The sequence below is a fragment of the Calidris pugnax genome, unplaced genomic scaffold, assembly GCF_001431845.1.
Source record: "Calidris pugnax isolate Ruff unplaced genomic scaffold, ASM143184v1 scaffold11, whole genome shotgun sequence".
Classification (NCBI taxonomy): domain Eukaryota; kingdom Metazoa; phylum Chordata; class Aves; order Charadriiformes; family Scolopacidae; genus Calidris; species Calidris pugnax.
In genome coordinates, this window is record NW_015090803.1 from 1,652,918 (window position 1) to 1,672,294 (window position 19,377).

A 19,377-nucleotide genomic window follows, 5' to 3' on the forward strand; every position below is an offset into this window, starting at 1 on the left:
CTGCCGGCCGCCACCACCGCCACCACCGCCGCCGCCGCCTCCCCGCCGCTGCCAGCTCCCGGCAGCCGCGCCGCCGCCGCCGCCGCCATGGCCGAGGAGGAGACTCCCAGCGAAGGGTGAGTGGAGCGGACCCTCCTTCTCTACGCGTCCCCTCGGCCGCGGTGGAGCTCCCCCGAGGGTCCGGTGCGGCCGCCCTGCCTGCTCCGGCATCGCCTCCGGGGTGCTGTGGCTGCCGGCGGGCGGGCTGTCTGCCATGTTTTCCTGCCGCACGCAGAGCGCCCTCCCGCCATGGCTCCCTCCCGGACCTACAGCTGCCTCCTGGCCCCGGCCGCCTCCCGGCAGGTCCTGACACCGGCAGTCCCCCGGCCCAGCCCCCTGGCCCCGCTCCTTCGCCCTCTGCACGCGAGCTTCCCGGCCCTGCAGCTGTCACTGCGCACCTGCCTACATGTATACATTGACATTTCGCTATCTGCTTTGCTCTGGCGTATGTACACACTCTTATCGCCATCCTTCCTTTGCGTGGATCCCGGTACACACACGCCTGTCGGTGCTGCTGCCCCGCGCTCTCGTGTGCCTTTGCACCCCTGCCTGCACCTACAGATCTTCTCCTTCCATCCCTTCCATCCCTTTGCTTAGATGTAGAGCAGGCAGTAAGTCCTGTCAGTCTCTCTGCCACTCTATCATCGTTCTGTGTAGTGCTCCGTACAGGTAGGAGGTGAGAGCACATCTTTAAATTACAAACATATATGCTGTTGCTCTAACTTTTCACTTTACTAGTACTGCATGCCTGCCTCATTACCAACTATCTCTGCTAACCTTTTCTTTCACATCCCAAGGCATTCGCATCTACCAAAACAACTGTCGTAAACAATGCCTTCACCTCCTTCTGCCCCTGTTCTTAACATAAATCACTAATACTTGTTTGTAACTACTTATTCACACCCTCAATATATGATGTCATTATAGCTATTAATCATGCTTCTGCCTGAAATGGCATAGTTTTGCGCTACATCTTTGTGTACGTTCAGATGATTCCATACTAATCAAATTATTGATCAGTGCTCTGCTCTTCCTGCATTCACATGTTCTACTCATGTATGCCTTCTCATACCTCGCTTTTCAGTGTATGTTTTATTTCTCATTGTACATTTCAGCTTCCAGTACAGCCCTGTTCTTACACTCTTCGTTGTGCACAACTAAATTGTCTGCCCTCCTTTATCCCACTATAGAATAATACAGTCATCCCATTTCTGACTCTGCTCACCAAACATACTTAATTCGTCAGCTGATGACTTATCTCCCAGTTTGTTCTGTCATATCTTGTGATTCTGGTCTGAAAAATACTGTATCAGAAGATACCTAGCTGTTTTCTAGTCATACATATGCTTTATTCCCTCTGTCAGAAGCGTAAATGTGCTTTGTATGCGCTGTTTGCATGAATTTTTCCTATTTCTCCATCCTTTAAACATTAGGTGGTGTATCTCATTGCCAATTGCCCTCAAAAACTCATTTCTTGCCTTTTCTTCTCCACTTAAAATTCTTTAGCTACTTGCATGAAAATCATGCTATGCGTTCATGGCTTTGTATCAAGGATGTCACTGTTTGCACTTTGTCATGTTATGTGTCTGTTCTGTTACCTTTCAAAACTACCTGCGTACTCAGTCTTGTTCTCTTTTTAGTCCTTTTTCCAACTGCTGCCTTTGGAATTTCATCTTACATACTTTGCTGCTCTGCCAGCTCAATCTAACCAGAACTGAACTGTCTGTCTTTTCCAAACTCCCTGGTACGCCTTTGTCACCACATATACACACCGTTCTCTTTTCAAGTATAAACTTCAAAGGCTTCCCTTTCGAAGCACCGTGCAGCTTCGTCCACTCTGTAACTTTGTGCTCTCTTGCTTTCCTCAAGCTTAAAATAGCTTTTCAAAATAGTCTTCCCCCCGCTACCCCGCCTGCTTCCACATTACCCATATGAAACTACTTCTTGGTTCTGTGTTCTTTCTGACCCGTTCACATTCATAAAATACACGTCATTTGTCAAGCCTCTCGTTGATGGTTTTATGGGTTTTCTAAGTTAGAGTCTTAAAATAGCTCTGCCTCAACCTGTTTTGTTTATGTTCATGCGGCGCATTAGCCTGAACTGTATTAGCTGTCTGGTTTGATCACAGGGAGTGCTCAGTGCTGCTGAGATGGTGCCAAGCTTCCTCAACTTCAGCCGCCTGCCAGGATTGCAGGATCATAACACTAGACGATCTGGACACAGGGTTAGGAATCGTAGACTAGATTTTCAAAAGGATTATGACAAATTCCTCATCGTGGTTTACTCAGCTGGATAGCTTTTAAAAGGGGTTGATTTTCAGGACGTTGTCGGCGTCCCCCCTTCTGAACAATGAGGCCACTGAATGTGCAGCTTTTCAGAGTAAGCCCCCCAATTCACTAAAGACCTCTAAGAACAAAATCTCATCCTTCTTTTCCATGAATTCAGAAAGTGCATTAGCTTTGGTGAAATGTTAGTGCTTTGAGTTCTTAGTGCTTTCATTAGTCTATTTCTAACAATAATCAAAGTCGGCACTTCTTCATCTTTTTGAAGTTGAGCAAAGCTTGGTACCTAGAGAAAATTTATAAACAAGTGAAATATGTTAAATGCTTTTTTATTCAAAACTCCATGGCAGTGAGAGGAAGAGTTATAATATACCATTGAAACCCTAGATTAAGTTGTTAGTGACAGTTGTGTATGGAAAATAAAACTGAAGTTTACTTTATCTGCTTCGAAAAAAATAGTGTGACTCAACTTGTTATGCAACACACTCAGTTTGTTGCAATCTGGTAACTGCATAAAGCGAGGTGAAAACAGAATAGCAGTGGCTCAGTTACTTTCTAGAAGATCTCAGCTGAAAGATACTCCTGATGTTGTCCTAGCTTTGAATGAGGAAATTAACTAAACAAATGTTTTAGTATTCATTGTGGAAGTGATTGCTTGGTTAATGTGTCAGTTGCTAAAGATGTTCAAACCTTCTCACAGCCTTGGATCTTCTCTGCATAAGTTTAGACGTAGACCTCTGCTTGTGAGGCAAAGAGCCTAGCATGAGCCTTTTGCCAGTATTAAATTCACTTATTCTGGATTCAGCATGATTGCTTATGGCTTGTAATGTAACTAGGAATAGCAGCTACTAAATCTATGTATATATACAGAAAAAATGCCAAAACCAGAATTCTGGGTTTTTTTCCCCCCTCTGAAGTAATTGCAATGGCTTTCTTTAAAAAAAATTTTAAGGGATCTGCACTTATGAGCCTATATAAAATTGCATGTAAGGGGTCTGTAGGCTCACAAAATAGTGGCTTGGAGTCATCGGTAAAAATATATACTGCAACATCAGTAATCACAGTTATTTTTGTATTATCCTTCAGGATTGGTTGCATTACAGAGTCCTTTATACAATTTTGAGGTGAACGGTCTGATTAATAAAAGGAATAGTTGATTAGGCTTAGTAGAGCCAATGTGTGCCTCTTAGTTGGATGGTTCACAGGTATATTATGGTGGTATGTTAAAGCATGAAGGAACACTCTCCACTCAAAAATTTTGCTTGATTTTTGCTCGTTACATCATCGAAGTTTTAAAGCAGACTGGGTAGACTGCTCAAAGCAGGTCCCTGCTTACTTTTCTTTGTGAAAGGAGACTATTTCTAAGGGCCTTTCCTATAGTGCAGGTACCTACAGCTTGCATTTTTAAAGAGGAAGTGAGACATAACTGCAGTGTGGTGAGCATGTGTGGGAAAAGGCTAGATGTTTCCTTCCTCTTTTCTGATGCTGTGTTTTTCGTTGGCAGGGTTGTGTCAAGTCATAGCTTCAGTGCTTAATGTCTTTTGGGTTACATCCATGTGCTTATCTAAAGTATATGTGTGAGCAGGTTTTCAGACATTTTTGGGATTGTTTCTAACAGTTTTCCTGCCCTTCTATGAATTTGGGAAGGGAAGGTCTGTGTTCACCGGGAAGGTCTCTCTTCTCCTCCAAGAAAGACTCAAGGGAGAGAGGGAAAGATGGCGAAATATAATAGGGGCTGTCTTCTTGTTCTGTTGGCAGAAAAAAGATGGTGATGGTCCCGGCCCTGTCCTTGGACAAGGAAGAATTTCATCTAAATTCCCCCATGAGAGGCTTGATTAAACGCTGTAGGGGACAGAACTATAATGTTCAGCTTTTCCCAGCTGGCAACTGTAGGGAAACATTATGGAATAAAGTTTAAAAAAAAAAAAATTGTAGTGAGTATATCAAAGCAGATGATCTGTGCAGCTCTTATTACTTGGTTTTGGCTCCTCTTTGAATTCACTTGTTTATTAGATATTTCTTGATTTATGTTTATGACAGATTTAGAGAAGCTTTTGCTATTTCATTTTTTTTCAAGCGCTTCACCCATTTCACGCTGGTCCTCCATGGTTATACCTAGCATATTTACCTTTGTGAAGGGGATTTTCAGATTTCACTTAAACCCATTTATACATCTATTTACCACCTTTCAAGTTTCCTCAGCTTATCAAGAAATTAGATGACAGGGTTGATGGCAAGGAGTTTGCCAAAGGACCACAGTTTTGGTCAAGATCTGTTCATGAGGTTTCACAGTTTAAAATAAGTAAAATTGGCACACCCCATACATTTAATTTATAATTCAGAAATATGCTTGTGATTTTTTCGGAGAATTCTTTAGTTCTTCATAGTTCTTTGTGGTTCCTAAGGGAAACAGCCTCACGAAACATCACCTAGAGGTTTGAATGCCACAGTCTATACATGTCTAGTCTGACATGCTCTGCTCTTTCTGAAACTTGTTCTAATTATTAGATGATAGGAAGAAAGGCTGTGCGGATGTGCTCAGGTGAGCTGTGGAAGGTCTCCCCTTCTTTCCGAGAAGCAGTGCCTTCTCTCAGTTGCTTCTTTCCAGTGGCCTTTGGTGAAGCACCATTTAAGTCTGTGGTTTCCACTGCCACCACAAGGTCTGCAGGTGGTCCCAGAGTTTGGATGTATTATGTGTATTTCAAGCTTTGTATATGCAGTAAATGGACATAAATTTTTACAGAAACTGTCATGAGAGAACAGACACTTTCAGTGTCTGGCCTGAAAGTTTCCTCTGCCTCCTGTAGAAGATCCCACTCTCCTTCAGTGGTGATGCAGCCAAGTCATCTGCTATAACAGAAATCCCCCATTAAAAAAAAAATCTGACTAGATTATCAGCCATTCAGCTCAAGTCCTTTAATAAAAAAATATGGGAAGCAGAGCGAGGAAGACAGTAATTATGGAGTGACTTAAATTTATTTTTAGGGTGTTACTGACAGGGGGTTAGGCAGGTTGAAGAGGCAGCATTAGAAAGTCTGCTACTATTTGTGTGGGTGAAGTGGAAACTTTCCAAATATCAGGCCAAAGACTGCTACAAAAATTGCCAAAGTAGGATTAGGGTAGCTGTGAGTGGGCGGACGGGTCATAGCCCCGGTGGAAATTAAAGTCACAAATCCAGAGGAGCCACAGCTATGGCGTTGCTGCTGGGGTTGCCAAGGTATTGGTGACTGTGGGTCACTGGAGAACATAAACTTCAGCTGGTATTTGGTGCCTTTGGGTATATACTAGTTTTTTTTAGAGCCTGCTAGGGGGTTGGTAGGCCCAGCTAGAGACCTACCCCTCCAAAAGGGACAATGTCTGTTCCAGGAGGGTCTTTGACTTTTCTGAACTTTTATGGCGGAATCTGAACAACTTTCCCAACTGATAAATTATTAAAGCCTTTAAATTATTAAAGTCTTTTCCCTCTTATATAGTGGTTTATTAAGATTGCTTGTTGAGAAAATTTTGATTCTCACTGTTTCATAACTTTTCAATATTTACTTGCAACTCTGATATGCTTTCAGAATAGGTTTTTGTACATGATTTGTATTGACAGGCAGAGAGAAGAGGGCATGGGAGGAAAGGGAAGCGTCTGCGTTTGCATTGGCTCTGAAAGATCCAGTTGAGAAGCTGAACAGCGGGAGAGAGGTCAGTGGAGAAGAGAGATTTGTGAGTCAGTGAAGCTGTGTAAGGGAATGAGGTCAGTCTGGAATAAGGTTAAGAGGGTAGAAGAGAAGGATTTTAAGTGACACCAAGAAAAGATGGTTAGAAATGGTGGAGTAGGGCATCTGGATGAGTTATAATAGAAAACTCACGATCATGGGAGACTAGAAGGGAGGGGAAGGCACAGACATAAAAATGCATTCTGTAAGAAAAGGTGCAAGAGCACCAATTGCCATTGAGAAAGTCCACTCATATATTGAAGTGAGGAAGAGAAGGGTATCGCAACGAGAAAAAAAAAAACAAACCAAAACTAGGGTGGGTTAGTGCTAGCAGACTATTGTAGATGATTTTTTTTTTTCTTGATTGCATTTAGTGTGTATCATACTGACACTAAAGCCTTATTAATTATATCGTACCTTTCTATAAGGGGATATTTCATGCAGTAGTTTTTTAGACCCGTTTAACTTCTTACTTATTTTTAAGACTGCTTACACTTCCTTGACATCTAAAGCATTTGTACGTAGCATGTACACAAACCAGTCTGTTATGAAAAGGGTTGTGCACTTCTTTCCAAGAAGTAGATATAAGGCTAGGTAGCCCAAAACATTGAATACCAGTTCCTGAAGTTTGACATAGGTAACTGTTAGTCATCGTAAGTGACTATGACACAATGTAGAAGCTGTTCTAATGATCTGCAGTGAAACTACCTGTCTTCAGTGCATATTCACACTTGAATACGAGAGGGGTTTGTGTGTAGCATGTTTGCAGCTAAGGGAAATAATCATGTGCTTTAGGTAAAAGACTATCTGTGTTCTTACGTGGGCCGTTATGGAAAAATGAGAACATTAATTTCCTATTTAAGTTGTGATCTAAATTGTGCATAATACACTATTGAATATAAACAAAAGATAAGCAGGGTAGAGCATGGGTGGGCGACGGTGCAGATTTATGAGAGGTTCCTGTTACATGTGTGTTCTGTTCTTTTCCTGCTTGATGGCATTCGGGGACAGCCTGAAATGCAGCCCTCTGTCATTGGAGGCCTGAGAAGGTTGACAAGTAAGGTTTAAGCAAGGCTGAGGTTATGCAATATGTGAAGGGCAGCAGGAGTACATTGGTAGGTGGGTGAATAAAATAAAAGTAGCAGAAAGTTATGTAAATGAAGGGCACCGAGAGGAAATCTTAATTTTCTTTATTTTAATTATGCTTTTCTTCACAAATTCTTAATGCGACGTGTGATATATTGTTGGTAAGAACTCTTAACAGCTGTGACAATGCCAAATTCTGTCAGATGTTGAATTTCCTGTGGAGGAGGCTGAGGGATGTAGGTTCTCAGTGATACCTGATTTGTGTGTTACACACATCGCCTCTGTCACAGGTAGTTTTAGTGGGACTGTGCAACTCCCCCTTTTCCTCTCTGCATCTTTATCTCTGTATTTTTCTATACCTGGTCTGTAGCTGCTAATACGAGTTTTCTCTATAGATTGTGTTTGATTTTAGCTTTTCAATCAAAATATAAAACAACGCGTCCTTAGAAGAGATGGAAGGTAATAACTGAGGGCTTGGTTAGCTGGTTACTGTTAGTAGTTAGTGAACTGTGAAGTTTTTAAGGGGAAATGCCTGTATGTTAGAGGGTGTGTTGCAAATTAGGAGCAGAGTTTCTGAAAGCTTGTTAGGAGTAATTGGTTCTCTGCTCTGTAGTATATTTGTGGCCTGACTTTAACCTGACTGTGTACAACTTTGTGATGTTTTGAAGGACAGCAGAGCACTGCCCGTGTTTGTAGATTTGGAACCTATATAGCGGCAAACAGTAATAGGAATGATTAATAGCTGTATGACCACAAGCATAGTTTCTTCATTATTGGACTGGTGCTTAATGGTTTCTTGCGTTGGGTGCTAACACAGCTACTTTGTTAGTGGTATGAGTGTTACAGGTTGCTGGCAGTTCACGGATAAACTTTGTTCTTATGGTAGGAACTAAAAAAGCACATGCCCTGAAATGGACACCTTTGGGTATAACCTGAAAGGGGATGGAAGAAATGACACAAACATATAAAACAGATACGTATGGATTAAAAAAAAAAAAAAAAAAAAAAAAAAAAAAAAAAAAAAAAGAAAAGAAAAAGAAAAAAAGAAAAGCAGTACTGGGAGACAGAGAAGAAAATTGGGAGAGGGCTGCAATACTGCAAGGCATACAGCAAGGCATACCTATGGCTGAGGTTCAGCACAGGAGGGAGCGAAATGGTGCATCATCTCTAGTGCCTGAATGCTTGGGTTGCTCAAATGAATTTAAGTTACACCATAAACTTCAATATAACTAAAATAAATAGAAAATGCTCATTCGTTATAGATTCACGTTCATTATTTACATTCTCAGATTAATTTTGAGAGGTGACAGCGCTGTGTAGCAATGTTAGTATAAACAGAGACAGCAATAAAATTTGCTTCTGAATTTTTACATTAATTCTGATCTTGAATGTTCTGAATACAGAGTTCAAGATGCAGTAAGTACATGAGGAATGCATTGTTTTTACCTCTGACCTAGTGAAGCAATATTCTGCAATAACCTATTATGGGCTTTTTGTTGGAATAGGACTGATGTACATTACAGTTCCTAGAAATATTGTGCAGAGGTTTTCAAAACATTCTATTTTAATGTTACTGAAATATCCAAGAGTTTCACAACATCTAATTGCATAGAACATCTTGGCTCAAAACTGATGTAAACAGAACTTTATAGGCATTGTTATAACATCATCAGAAGGAAAAAAAAAATAATTACCTTTTTAACCCATTTGCAGCAATTTCACATTTTTTGGTGGGGGTCTCACCTAATGAAAATGCTAAACAGAGACATTTGTTAAAGGATTGAGGTTTTTTGTTCCCATACCATATTCCTAATTCTTGGCTGTGGGCCTTGCCTCTTTTGTATGCTACTCAAGGTCTTTCCCTGAGGATTACAACATTTTTTCTGTTTTCATGCAGTGATTATGAAGTGGAACATGGAATATTTTTCTTATCCTGATGTTTGTCTCCAACTACCAGAGCCCAATTTTTGTCCTAGGACCATCTCATTCAAATTGTTGCTGTGATTTACTATATCTGACTTCTACTATACAAGTAGAACCTCTGTCCCTGGATATACAGCCTTTGCAGTAACAGTTACTGTACATAGATTGTGTATGCTTGGATGATTCTGACTGTATTTATCATTCTCAGAAAACTGAAGTGCTGAAGAACGTGCTGCACTTTGGGGACAGGGATGAAGGACTACAAGGACTCCTAAAATTGGTTATGCTCTTAAAATTATCATGAAACCATATCCCGAGCCTTGTTCCTGAGACGTTGCTGCCCAGTTAAATCCAGACTGACTGAGGTCATGATTATATGCTCCTGTCTGTCAGTGGCAGCTCTGACTTAAAAGCTTGTTGCCCTCCACCTTTCTGCACTAGTCTTTTTTTTCCCCCTTGTAATCCCATAGCTCTGCTGTTTACTGTTTGGCTTTACTGTCAGCTGGGTCTCCCATCATTATCTGGTTTAAAATGTAGTTTCTTTTAAAGCTGAATCATTTTACAAATCTGACAGAGAACAACCACAAAAATAGCTGAACTGGCAAAATGGAGGGAACAGTAAGCTTTTAGATCTGATCTGCTTGTAGTGAGGATGCCTGAGATTCAGGCATCGCAGCACCCAGTTTACTGCATACTGGTACCAGCAGGAATAGAAGCAGAGGAGGAGGATGCTTCTCGGAGTTGGACTAAAACATAGACTTCTCTGTGCGTTTTGTCTTTCTGATTTTAAAAATTGGCTTTCCTTGATTTAACAGACTAACACTTTATATTAACTGTAGTTGACTGTTCCTGGCAAAGGTTTAAGTCTAATATGTATTTGCCGCATCTTGTTCTCAATTTCATGCAGAGTGTGTTGCTTTCACATGATAAACATTTTTTCCGAATTTCCTAAACTTTACAAATTTAATTAGGAAATTTGAGTCCTCTTTCATGATAAGTGGTAAAACATTCTTTCATTTTCAATTAAATATGCCTTACTTTGTAGTTTTTACTTCAATTTATAATTATTAAAAACTTACTGTTATATACTCTTTGAACAGAATCTTGGTCTTAAAGAATGCATTTTATTCTTTACATTAAAACTTTCTCCACCCCAACTTTCTCTCTCATAGCAAGATTTCTGCTTTGCCTAAACTGGTGCCAAACTTGAATGTATAATTTTCTTGGATTATAAATGATTATACTTGTTAAAATGCTGAAGAGACTGCTGGCTTGTCTGAAACAATACAGGAGAACTTGAACATGTTCTTAACACTAAGTCCACAATGACTAAGTGACATCCTAATTTTAGTGGTACTACCTTATGCATTTTAAATTTATCACTAATATTCATTTAATATTGTGTTACCAAGCAGAAGAATGTTACCAAATTTGATTCAGGGATACGCAGTTCCAATATATAATAACTTTTAAACTTCCTTCAGTTGAAAATAGTTGCCACTTCTGTATCTCCTCGTTTACTTTTCCATATAGTGGAGTTTTAGAAACATGTTTTCTTGTTCTTTCGCACACTGGTTTGAAATAGGTTTATTGCATATTTTTTTTCCCAGTGATTTGTTAAACAACATTCAAGAGAAATTCTCTTGGGAGTAAATAGAGAACAAGATGGAACTTGGCTATAGTGAATGTTGGAAAGAAAAATATTTTTCTTTACTTAAATAGTAGGGGGTTTGCAATGGTATTGTTGCTGGTTAATGTTAAGAAGCATTAATTCTTGCCATAATCAGTCATGTGAACAGCACTCAGTATTCTAGTGTTGAAAGCCATTAAATTAATGAAATGGGAAAGAAAAAGTGTATTGTAACTCTATCTTGGGCATAATTAGCCAGATGTAAAGCTGCTACTTTTCTCTGACATTTTGACACACAAAGTCCTATTTGATTGTGTCATTCTTGACTGTTTCTTTTGCTTTGTGTTGTTTCAGGTTATTACCTGTAAAGTTGAAATTTAGTAACCAAAAATGGAATTCGTTTTGAAAACATGGTGACATGACAATGGAATAAACCACTCTTAGGCTTTGTGTAAACTATTGCTGATGCTGAGGAAAATGCAGAAAATATTCAGTAAACAGACTTATTTCTACTGATCCTCTTAAAAAAAAAAAAAAACAAAAGCAGCTAATGAGAAGGGGAAAAGGGTATTGCTAGTTATTTCACTTAAACATATATCCATACAAAATCCTATGTTAGCTAAAGAGTGTTCTTAGAGCATTATGGTCAAGCAGTTTACTTTTAAGATTGACCCTTTTGCACAAATTTGGTATACTGACCTCTTCTCAACATCACAAATACCTTTTCACTCCTGTTTTGCCCTTTCGTAGTGTTTCTGTAACAATTGAAAAGGCTGAGTAAGTTGCTTTTCCCTGCAGGTGGTTGCTCCATTCTTTTAATTATTGATCTCTTTCGAGTGTTACTTATGGATTAATGATAATATTTAAGTATTCAGCGTTTGTTTTGATAAAACACCGAGCACTATAACCTCAGTTCAGCAGAACACTTAAATATTTGACTAGTTTCTTTGAAGTACAATGCTTAAGTGTTTTTATGTGATAGGGTTATGTGAGACCTTAGAGTAAGCCTTGTGATGCTTATCGTATTTAGATTTCAACACATTGGCAGTTCTGAATTCCTTTGCTAGTACAGTACTTCAAAAATACTTTATGCAAAAACAAGATGGTAGACTCTGAGCTGTTTTTCCGTTAGCTTACCCTTGCTTTTCTGTTATAGTGCACGATTTTCTTTGGGGCTAGCTCAAATTGATGGCTGTTTATAACCACCATGCCAGCTGGATTTCCCTGAAAATCACAATTCTGTTCCTCTTGGTGATGGGCAGAAACAGTACAACAAATTCTCTGCATTAGTTTGTTTTTGTTTACTTCCTTATAAATATCTGGAATTAGTTCTGAGAGTCAGGAGAGGAGAGGGTTAGGGTTTTTGAAAGATCGGCTTGATTCTAATAAGATTTAAGGGTAAAGCTTGAAATGGTTTAACAGTGAGTTCACTCAGTGTTTCAGCTTTCTAAGTTTTTGAGCTTGTCCCTAGCTAAACCCTTGGTAGTTTGCACCACTGTCTGCAAATATTCAATTAAAAATATTTAATATGTTCATTTGTTGAGAACAAACCAAAAACAGATGTGCATCTCTGTTGCTTGTGCATTCAGTTACATTCCTGTAACCCTTTGCTTGTGAGTTACTGTAATTCTTGTATACCCTGAGCTCTGGCTTCCCTACTCATCTCATTTTTAAGTCCAAATAATCTTCATGACAGGAGAGTCTAATCTCCACACTTCTGCCACTAATGTCCCTGTTTCTTGGTCTATATTGGGAGTTTTGTTTCCCTCACTAACTTCAAAATTCCTAGTGAAAAGCTGATTTTTATATCCAGTATTGTAGAAAGATCTCTGCGTGTCCTGTGTCGGTGGGTCAGCAATTTTTAACAAATCATCGTGTAGCAAATGGCGTTGCTTTCATTTACTCTGATTTAGTGGAGTTCTGTTGCTTGTAGGTTTTTCTGGTTTGCTTTTTGGCCACACAGGCTTTGCATAGATCGTTACAGCTAGCTCTGCAGTGGTGGTGTGCATGGGAAAATAATCTCTGTTGAATGATGTTAAGCTTAATACATCTTGTAGACTATGCATTCATATAACACTAATGTAAGTAAATGGTAAGCTTGAAAAGTTAGAGAATGAGCTCCATATATATACATTTTTATCTCCTTATAAGAAACTTCTGCTGAACATTCATTAAACATCTTTATATGGTAGAGCTTCATTTTTCAAATCCACATTTCAAGCCAGAAATCGGATAGACTATTCAGCTGTTTGAGTGGATAACTCAGTGTTACAATAGATGTTTTCATTCTTCAGTATTACCTAAGCTTTCGTAACCTTTTATGGAGTATGTCAAACTTGTAACTGGCTGCAGATCCATCACTTGTCTTGCACATAATCAATTCTCAGCAAGCTAAATAGGATTAATCTAGCTGACAGAATGGCAGCATCTGAGTTACCTTTTTGCCACATTTTTCGTCCAATTTGACATAGTTAGTGGAGGTGGATGGGTGGGTCAGGTTCACTCTGCCTCTACTTGATTCTCAGTTCTTTTGAAAGTTACCCTCAGGCAATTTAAGCTGTGCGGTGACAGCAAGTTCTTGATTAAAATTAACATTAAAGCAGCATTATCCTTAGTTAAGTTTTACACAATATTCAATTGGTTTTCATCTCTTAGATGTCTAAAGATAGTAGTCATTACTTATTTGTAAATAATTATTTTATTTATTTATTTATTTTTATTTATTTACTTTATCTTATGCTCGGACCCAGGGAAACAGGACACTTGCTCCAACCAGCCAACGTGTTAGGTCCTGGCTGGTGGCTTGGCCCCTACGCACAGAGGTTGCAGCTCCATGTTGTCAGATGTCTGTGCCTGGATCCCTTTTGTTTTCATTATTTATTACTGCCTTTAGTCATAGGGATGGTCCTGCTAATCTTATAGCCTCACACTAATCACCTTGACTTTCTCCATGTCTAAGGCTGTTTAGTGGGTGTCTCTGGGGCTTTCCCTTACCTTCAGTTCTCCTGCCCCAGATGTCTCTCAAGAAGCGTGGAGGTCTGTTGGCAGAGAGAGTGACTTCTTTGAATGCACGGCAGGTCAGCAGCCCCCAACTGGCTGACCTCTGATTTTTTCCTGCCTCTGGCACTCCAAACTTTTTCAGGTGGCTGTGAAAAATGTAACTGACCCCAAATAAGAGGTGCAAGGAAGCATTCTCTGGTCTACTGATTATTGCTTATTTTAGCATGGATGTGCATGCTGGTTTATGTTACTGCATGGGCACAAATGAATATACAGGTTAAATTCCACTAGTTATGTGCCTTGGTAATTTGACATACAATGCCCATATGTACAATCAGTATAAAAATGTTAGAAATTTGGGCTGTCAGTTGCCAGGTTTATTTCACACTTTTTGATACAGCAAACAGCTAAGACAAATGGATTTCTTAACTCCTCAAAATACAGGATTCCTCTGTTGAGTTTTCTTTGTAAGAGGAGATGGAAGCAGAGTGTCTGGGAAGCGGTGGGTGATGAGAGCAGCGTGGTGTCTGCCTCTTCTGGCAATGGATAGCTTGCTTTTACAACGTGAAACTGCTGAAATCCTTAGTTTTCTTTCATATCTTGTCTCCATTGCTGGTGAGCACACTGTCTTGAAAGGTCCGTTGCTTCTTTTTTTGACATTACATAGCTCTTTTAACTTTGTATCACAGAAATAAAAATGATAGGCCATGTAAACAATTGATATTCTTGTGTGTGTTTAGAAGACACATTTAGCACAGATGTACAAAAGAAGTGATGCAGCCACACTCTAGTCTTTCAAAGCTATCAGAGAAATGATTCAAATAGATTAAATTGTTGATTGGTCCACATGTGGAAAACATCTAGCAATGTGCTAAATCTTTTTTTTGGGGGGTGGGGGGAACACGGACACAAAAGGCGAAGTCTTGAATATAAGTAACTACATATTTCTTTCTCAAACAACTTTTCTAGAAAGTGATCACTCTTTTGACAGAAATCCTTCTTCATTTGCTCTTTTAGTTCAAGTACAGAATGACTGGATTGCAAACATAATTTTTATTTTAAGCATTTCAGCTTGTTCACTGTATTTTTCAAGCTATAAATGTATGTCATGTCTTCTCAATGTAAATCTCAGTATTTATAAACAGTACTGATAACTAACAAAAGAAAGAGTGAGCATCTGTGTTAGAGATTTCCTCTTCTGATAGTTTTCTAAATATTTTTCCTGAGCATCCAGGTGGCTCCCTAAGACTGGGAAATAAAATTCTGAGACTGTGAACTGTAGATTTCATTTTTATTTCATTGTGGTCGTATCTCTACACTGCCTTTATGTTGACATATTGGAACTAAACATTTCTGTAAAAAAAAAAATATAAATCTTTAAAGAAGTTTCTTTAAAGTTCATGGATTTTAAAATTAGTGGTTTTGCCAAGAAGAAACAATTCATATAGTTTTGGCTTGGGGGAAATAGTGACTGGGTTTTGTGCTTCTCACCTAAGAGTTATGAAAATGCCTCATTGACCATATAACTAGCAAAAAAGAGGGGTGACTTAGCTATTGTTTAATAATTTACCAGAGTAATTCATAACATTGGACACAATTAGTGACATTATTAAACTCGGATTTCACGGTTATTTGCTGGTGAAATTGCTTTTGGCTTGTGCCAGCTTTAACATTTAAAAATCCATACTTTTAAATAAATGCATAGATTAATATGGCAGCAAAATACTTGGATGCCCGTTCCTGTGAGATGGTGAGTTCCTTCATTTTTTAGACTGCATGAGAACATGGCACAAAAGGACATAAAACATCCCTTTCCCAGTCCCTCAATGTACCATTATAACGATTCCCATGGTCCGGTGGCTTAGGAAGGTTATTTACAGATTAGCCAGACATCAGTGTGTTTCCCAAAGGAGTAAATAATACTGAATAGCAATGGGCATGGGTGATTGGATGATTAATCCGTTTTGATCAGGTATGATTTGAGGGATTTTTTTTCTTGATATCCCCTAATGCGTTTCCATGAATCAGAACAGTGCTGCTTGCGATTGCATTGTGCATCTCCAGAAAACCTTCCATCTTGTATCTTAAGCTTAATTAGCTATGCAGCTGGAACAGCTCAGCCCCTTAAAAAGGTGGGGAGAAGATCCTTTGGATAAAGAACTTGAGGGGGCAGTTTTGTAATTCGTTATCCATGTGTTGTGTACACTCTGAAAAATTGGACATTAGTAACCTTACATTCTTTTAACACATATTGTTGTACATTTTATACTTTCAGTGTTCAGTCCTGAAAATATTATAACTAACTGGGAAGCGGTTCAGTGTAGGAAAAATGTGTTAGGGCAAGAATTGTGAATTTGTGCTAAAGAAAGACTGTCGATTTGGTGACCTTATCCTCTTCCCTATGAGGAATGCTGCGGGGTCCTACAGTAGCAGCCTTTGCACTGATAGTCTGAGCCACTTCAAAAACAGGAGAGATGGGAAAAAGAGGGTTCCATCTCGAAAGCAAGGGATAAATTATCACCTGGGAAGAGCTGTACATGATTGTTGTGCCCTTTGAAGTACTGTCGGTGAGGCAATGCTGCTAGCTGAGTCATTCCCCCTGCTCTCATGGTCAAGTTCTACCAAGATAGCAACTGGCAGCTGGAAAAGGAGCTTCCTTTGGGGGAATTGAAATTGCTGGTTTGTTTTCCTCTGGGACTTTGTTTCCAGGTTGGTAAAGCAGGCCGTAGGTTTTTGCTTTACTAGAATAAACCTGCTTATTTTTCACTTTTTAAATTTATCTAGTGTATGAATCAGTTCAGGTTGTGCTGGCAAGTGCACGGTTTGTTGCTTTTTTGGAAATAGTAGGTTCATGCAAGGTAATATGTGTGTTCAGGCAGACTTCCAAGGGAACTTGAGAGGAGGCTGGAAACCCCAATGACTGTGTTATCCTGCCAGACTTGTCGGGTCACCATGAGGGCTGATGTCTCCAAGTTCTCAGAAGAAGCCTTCTCTGACGGAGATGGATCAGTACACTGTGATAAGGAATGCACAGTGGAGAAACAGAACGCCCCTGATCATGACACCACTTTATAAAAGCCAGGAGAGTGAATTCCCTCCCACGGCGCACTCCTGTCCCACATGGCGTGGAATCTACATGGGTTCTTTTATGAAGAGCAGCAAAAGAAATGTCTTCAAAGCATCAAATGGTGCAAAAATTGCCATCCTGCTCAAGAAATTTTTATTCTGTGTTGCTGTTACAGGTTGGGATGGTTATTCAGCTGGCTTCCTGCCTGGTGTCCCACGTCACTGCTGCACCTTAAAGAGGCTGAGGACAAAATGCTAAAATGTAAGTCTTTGGTTTTTAATAAGATTATGACTATAACTAGATTTTCTGTAAATTTACATTAAATATAATCAAAGAAGAAGTGTTTAAATGTGGCTTTTGCACTGTGATGAAATAAACAGGTTTAGAATTAGATTTTCATTGTTCCTTTATTTAGATATTTGATTGTAGGCTCTCCCCTTTGAAAGGGAACTTCTACTTAAAACAGTGATTTCCATAGAATGTATTTCATATTTTATCAGACGTGTCTAGCAACATCATTTTTTTACCCACTCTTTCTTCAGGTATTGCAAGCACATACAATAAGCGATATGTGTATATATCTAATGGAAATAAAATATGGACACTGACTTTCTCTCCGGACTATTCACATAAAACTCCGCTTGTTCTCCTGCATGGGTTTGGAGGAGGCGTTGGACTGTGGGCTCTCAATTTTGAAGATCTCTGCGAGAACAGGACCGTTCATGCTTTTGACCTCTTGGGATTTGGACGTAGCAGTAGACCACACTTTGACACTGATGCTCGGGAAGCAGAAAATCAGTTTGTGGAATCCATAGAAGAATGGAGAAAGGAGGTGGGGTTAGAAAAAATGATTTTACTTGGACACAACCTCGGTGGATTCCTGGCTGCTGCTTACTCGTTAAAATACCCATCAAGGTATGTGAAAATAAAGGAATGAGTTCCTTTTCTGTATTTGACTAGTAATTTTAATGTAGATTTTTATTTCATCAGGCTCTTCATAGATTATCTGTAAGTAAATGACTGTGCTGATTTAAAGAAACTTGATACTGAATTTTAAACCCAAAGTATTAATTGTAGGGATTGTTTCCAGGGGAACAAAAATAAGTAGGTACGGTAAACAAGCTTTTTTGTGTATTTTTTCTGTACCTCTTTGTTTTTGTTCGGTATGCCCCTGCCATGCAAAATAACAAAGATCGTATTTAAGGGTGAATATTCTGTGATATCTCTTGTCAAAAATAGGTTTGTGAAGGGAAAATAGGTGTGTTTCTGCCAAACTTCCCATTATTATAGATAACATCGAAACTTCTGAATGTAATTCCCCTAGGTAATTTATGCCTATATGCTAGCGGTCGGTCTAGTGCCAGCAAGATGATGTAAAAATGAATTTCATGACTGTTTGGTTGCAATTGCCTGTGTGCCATTTCATATTTCTTCTTTGAAAAACAGCCCAGCTGCAGCAGTCCTGTGATTGTATTTCATCAGCATTTTCTGCACCACATTGTTAACCAAAAGTTAGTCCATTTTTTTTCTCCCATAAACTAATAATTCGTCTCTTCTTTTGATAAAGTCTGGTTATATAGCCCCTGGTGAGTTAGAATCCCATCAAGTGAGGTCATTCTGTATCAAAAAGGACATTGCTTTTACTTAGATACAGATAGTGGATTCCTGTGAAAAACTCTGAATCTTAGTTTAGCTTTCCACATCATATGGCAGGTTCTACATTATATAAAACATATTCTTTTATATTCACATCAATTTATTCCATATACATTTCTTTGTATATGGAATAAACAAAGGGAATAAGTAAACATTTGGCGATTTTGAAGTAAATTCATACATCGGTTTTGCTAAAACACTTTGCCTCTTCCTTTGCAAGTGTTCGACAGCTGGCGTGTGCGGCTGGAGGGGATGTGTGAAAGTCAGTGTGTGTCTCAGTCCAGAATTGCAATGAAGAAACGCAGTCCTCTGCTCTGGGGACGTAAACCTGTTTTCCTTTTGGACATAAAACAACTTTTAGCTAATGGTGGTTAGTTTCTTGCGGGGATCACTTACAGGTTCCTTACCCTTCTGATGTATCTATAAATGGCACTGTGGGATGGGATTTTTTTTTGTTTCTGCCCCCTGCTGACTTCAATCCAAAGTGCCGCTTTGTTTTCATGCCTCACTGTGCTTGATTTGAGGTTAATTAATTTGGGGATGTTTCAGCTTGTGCTCTCACGTTACTTACATTTCTCTGAAGTTAAACTAACACCATCGAATTAGCAAATTGACTGGTAGGATCTTAAGACAGCATTGAATCAAGTGATAAATATAACACAGCTTTCAGCTAGATTACCTAACAATGCATTAGAGGCTTAAAGGATTCTGGATACGTATTGTTAGGAAAGTAGATCTGTTTCTCCAAGCTTAGATGATCCGTTAATTTACTATGTTGTACCAGAGTTTTTCATGGGACATTTGAGGTTACTAATCCAAAAAGGTTTCCATTTAGAATATTCCCGGGTGGTGACGGGTCATGATTTTCAAATACTACAACTTCTGGACTGTTACTTTTGGAATGATTCTCATGGTCAACTTCCCATTTTCCTGGGTTATGTTTTAGGCTGGATTACTAAAAGGAGAAATGCCAAATAGGAAAGAAAGCCTTAA

General features: G+C 39.2%; 1 protein-coding gene across 1 annotated transcript in view; it reads left to right on the forward strand.

The window, feature by feature from the left end:
* Positions 1 to 6: 6 nt before the first annotated feature.
* ABHD5 (abhydrolase domain containing 5) overlaps positions 7 to 19,377 on the forward strand; it is a 30,797-nt gene continuing 11,426 nt past the window's right edge. The window contains exons 1-3 of the mRNA XM_014937851.1: positions 7 to 116; positions 16,904 to 16,989; positions 17,271 to 17,643. Coding sequence (XP_014793337.1) covers positions 88 to 116; positions 16,904 to 16,989; positions 17,271 to 17,643 — 488 coding nt within the window. The 5' untranslated portion in view covers positions 7 to 87. The remainder of the gene's footprint in view (positions 117 to 16,903; positions 16,990 to 17,270; positions 17,644 to 19,377) is intronic.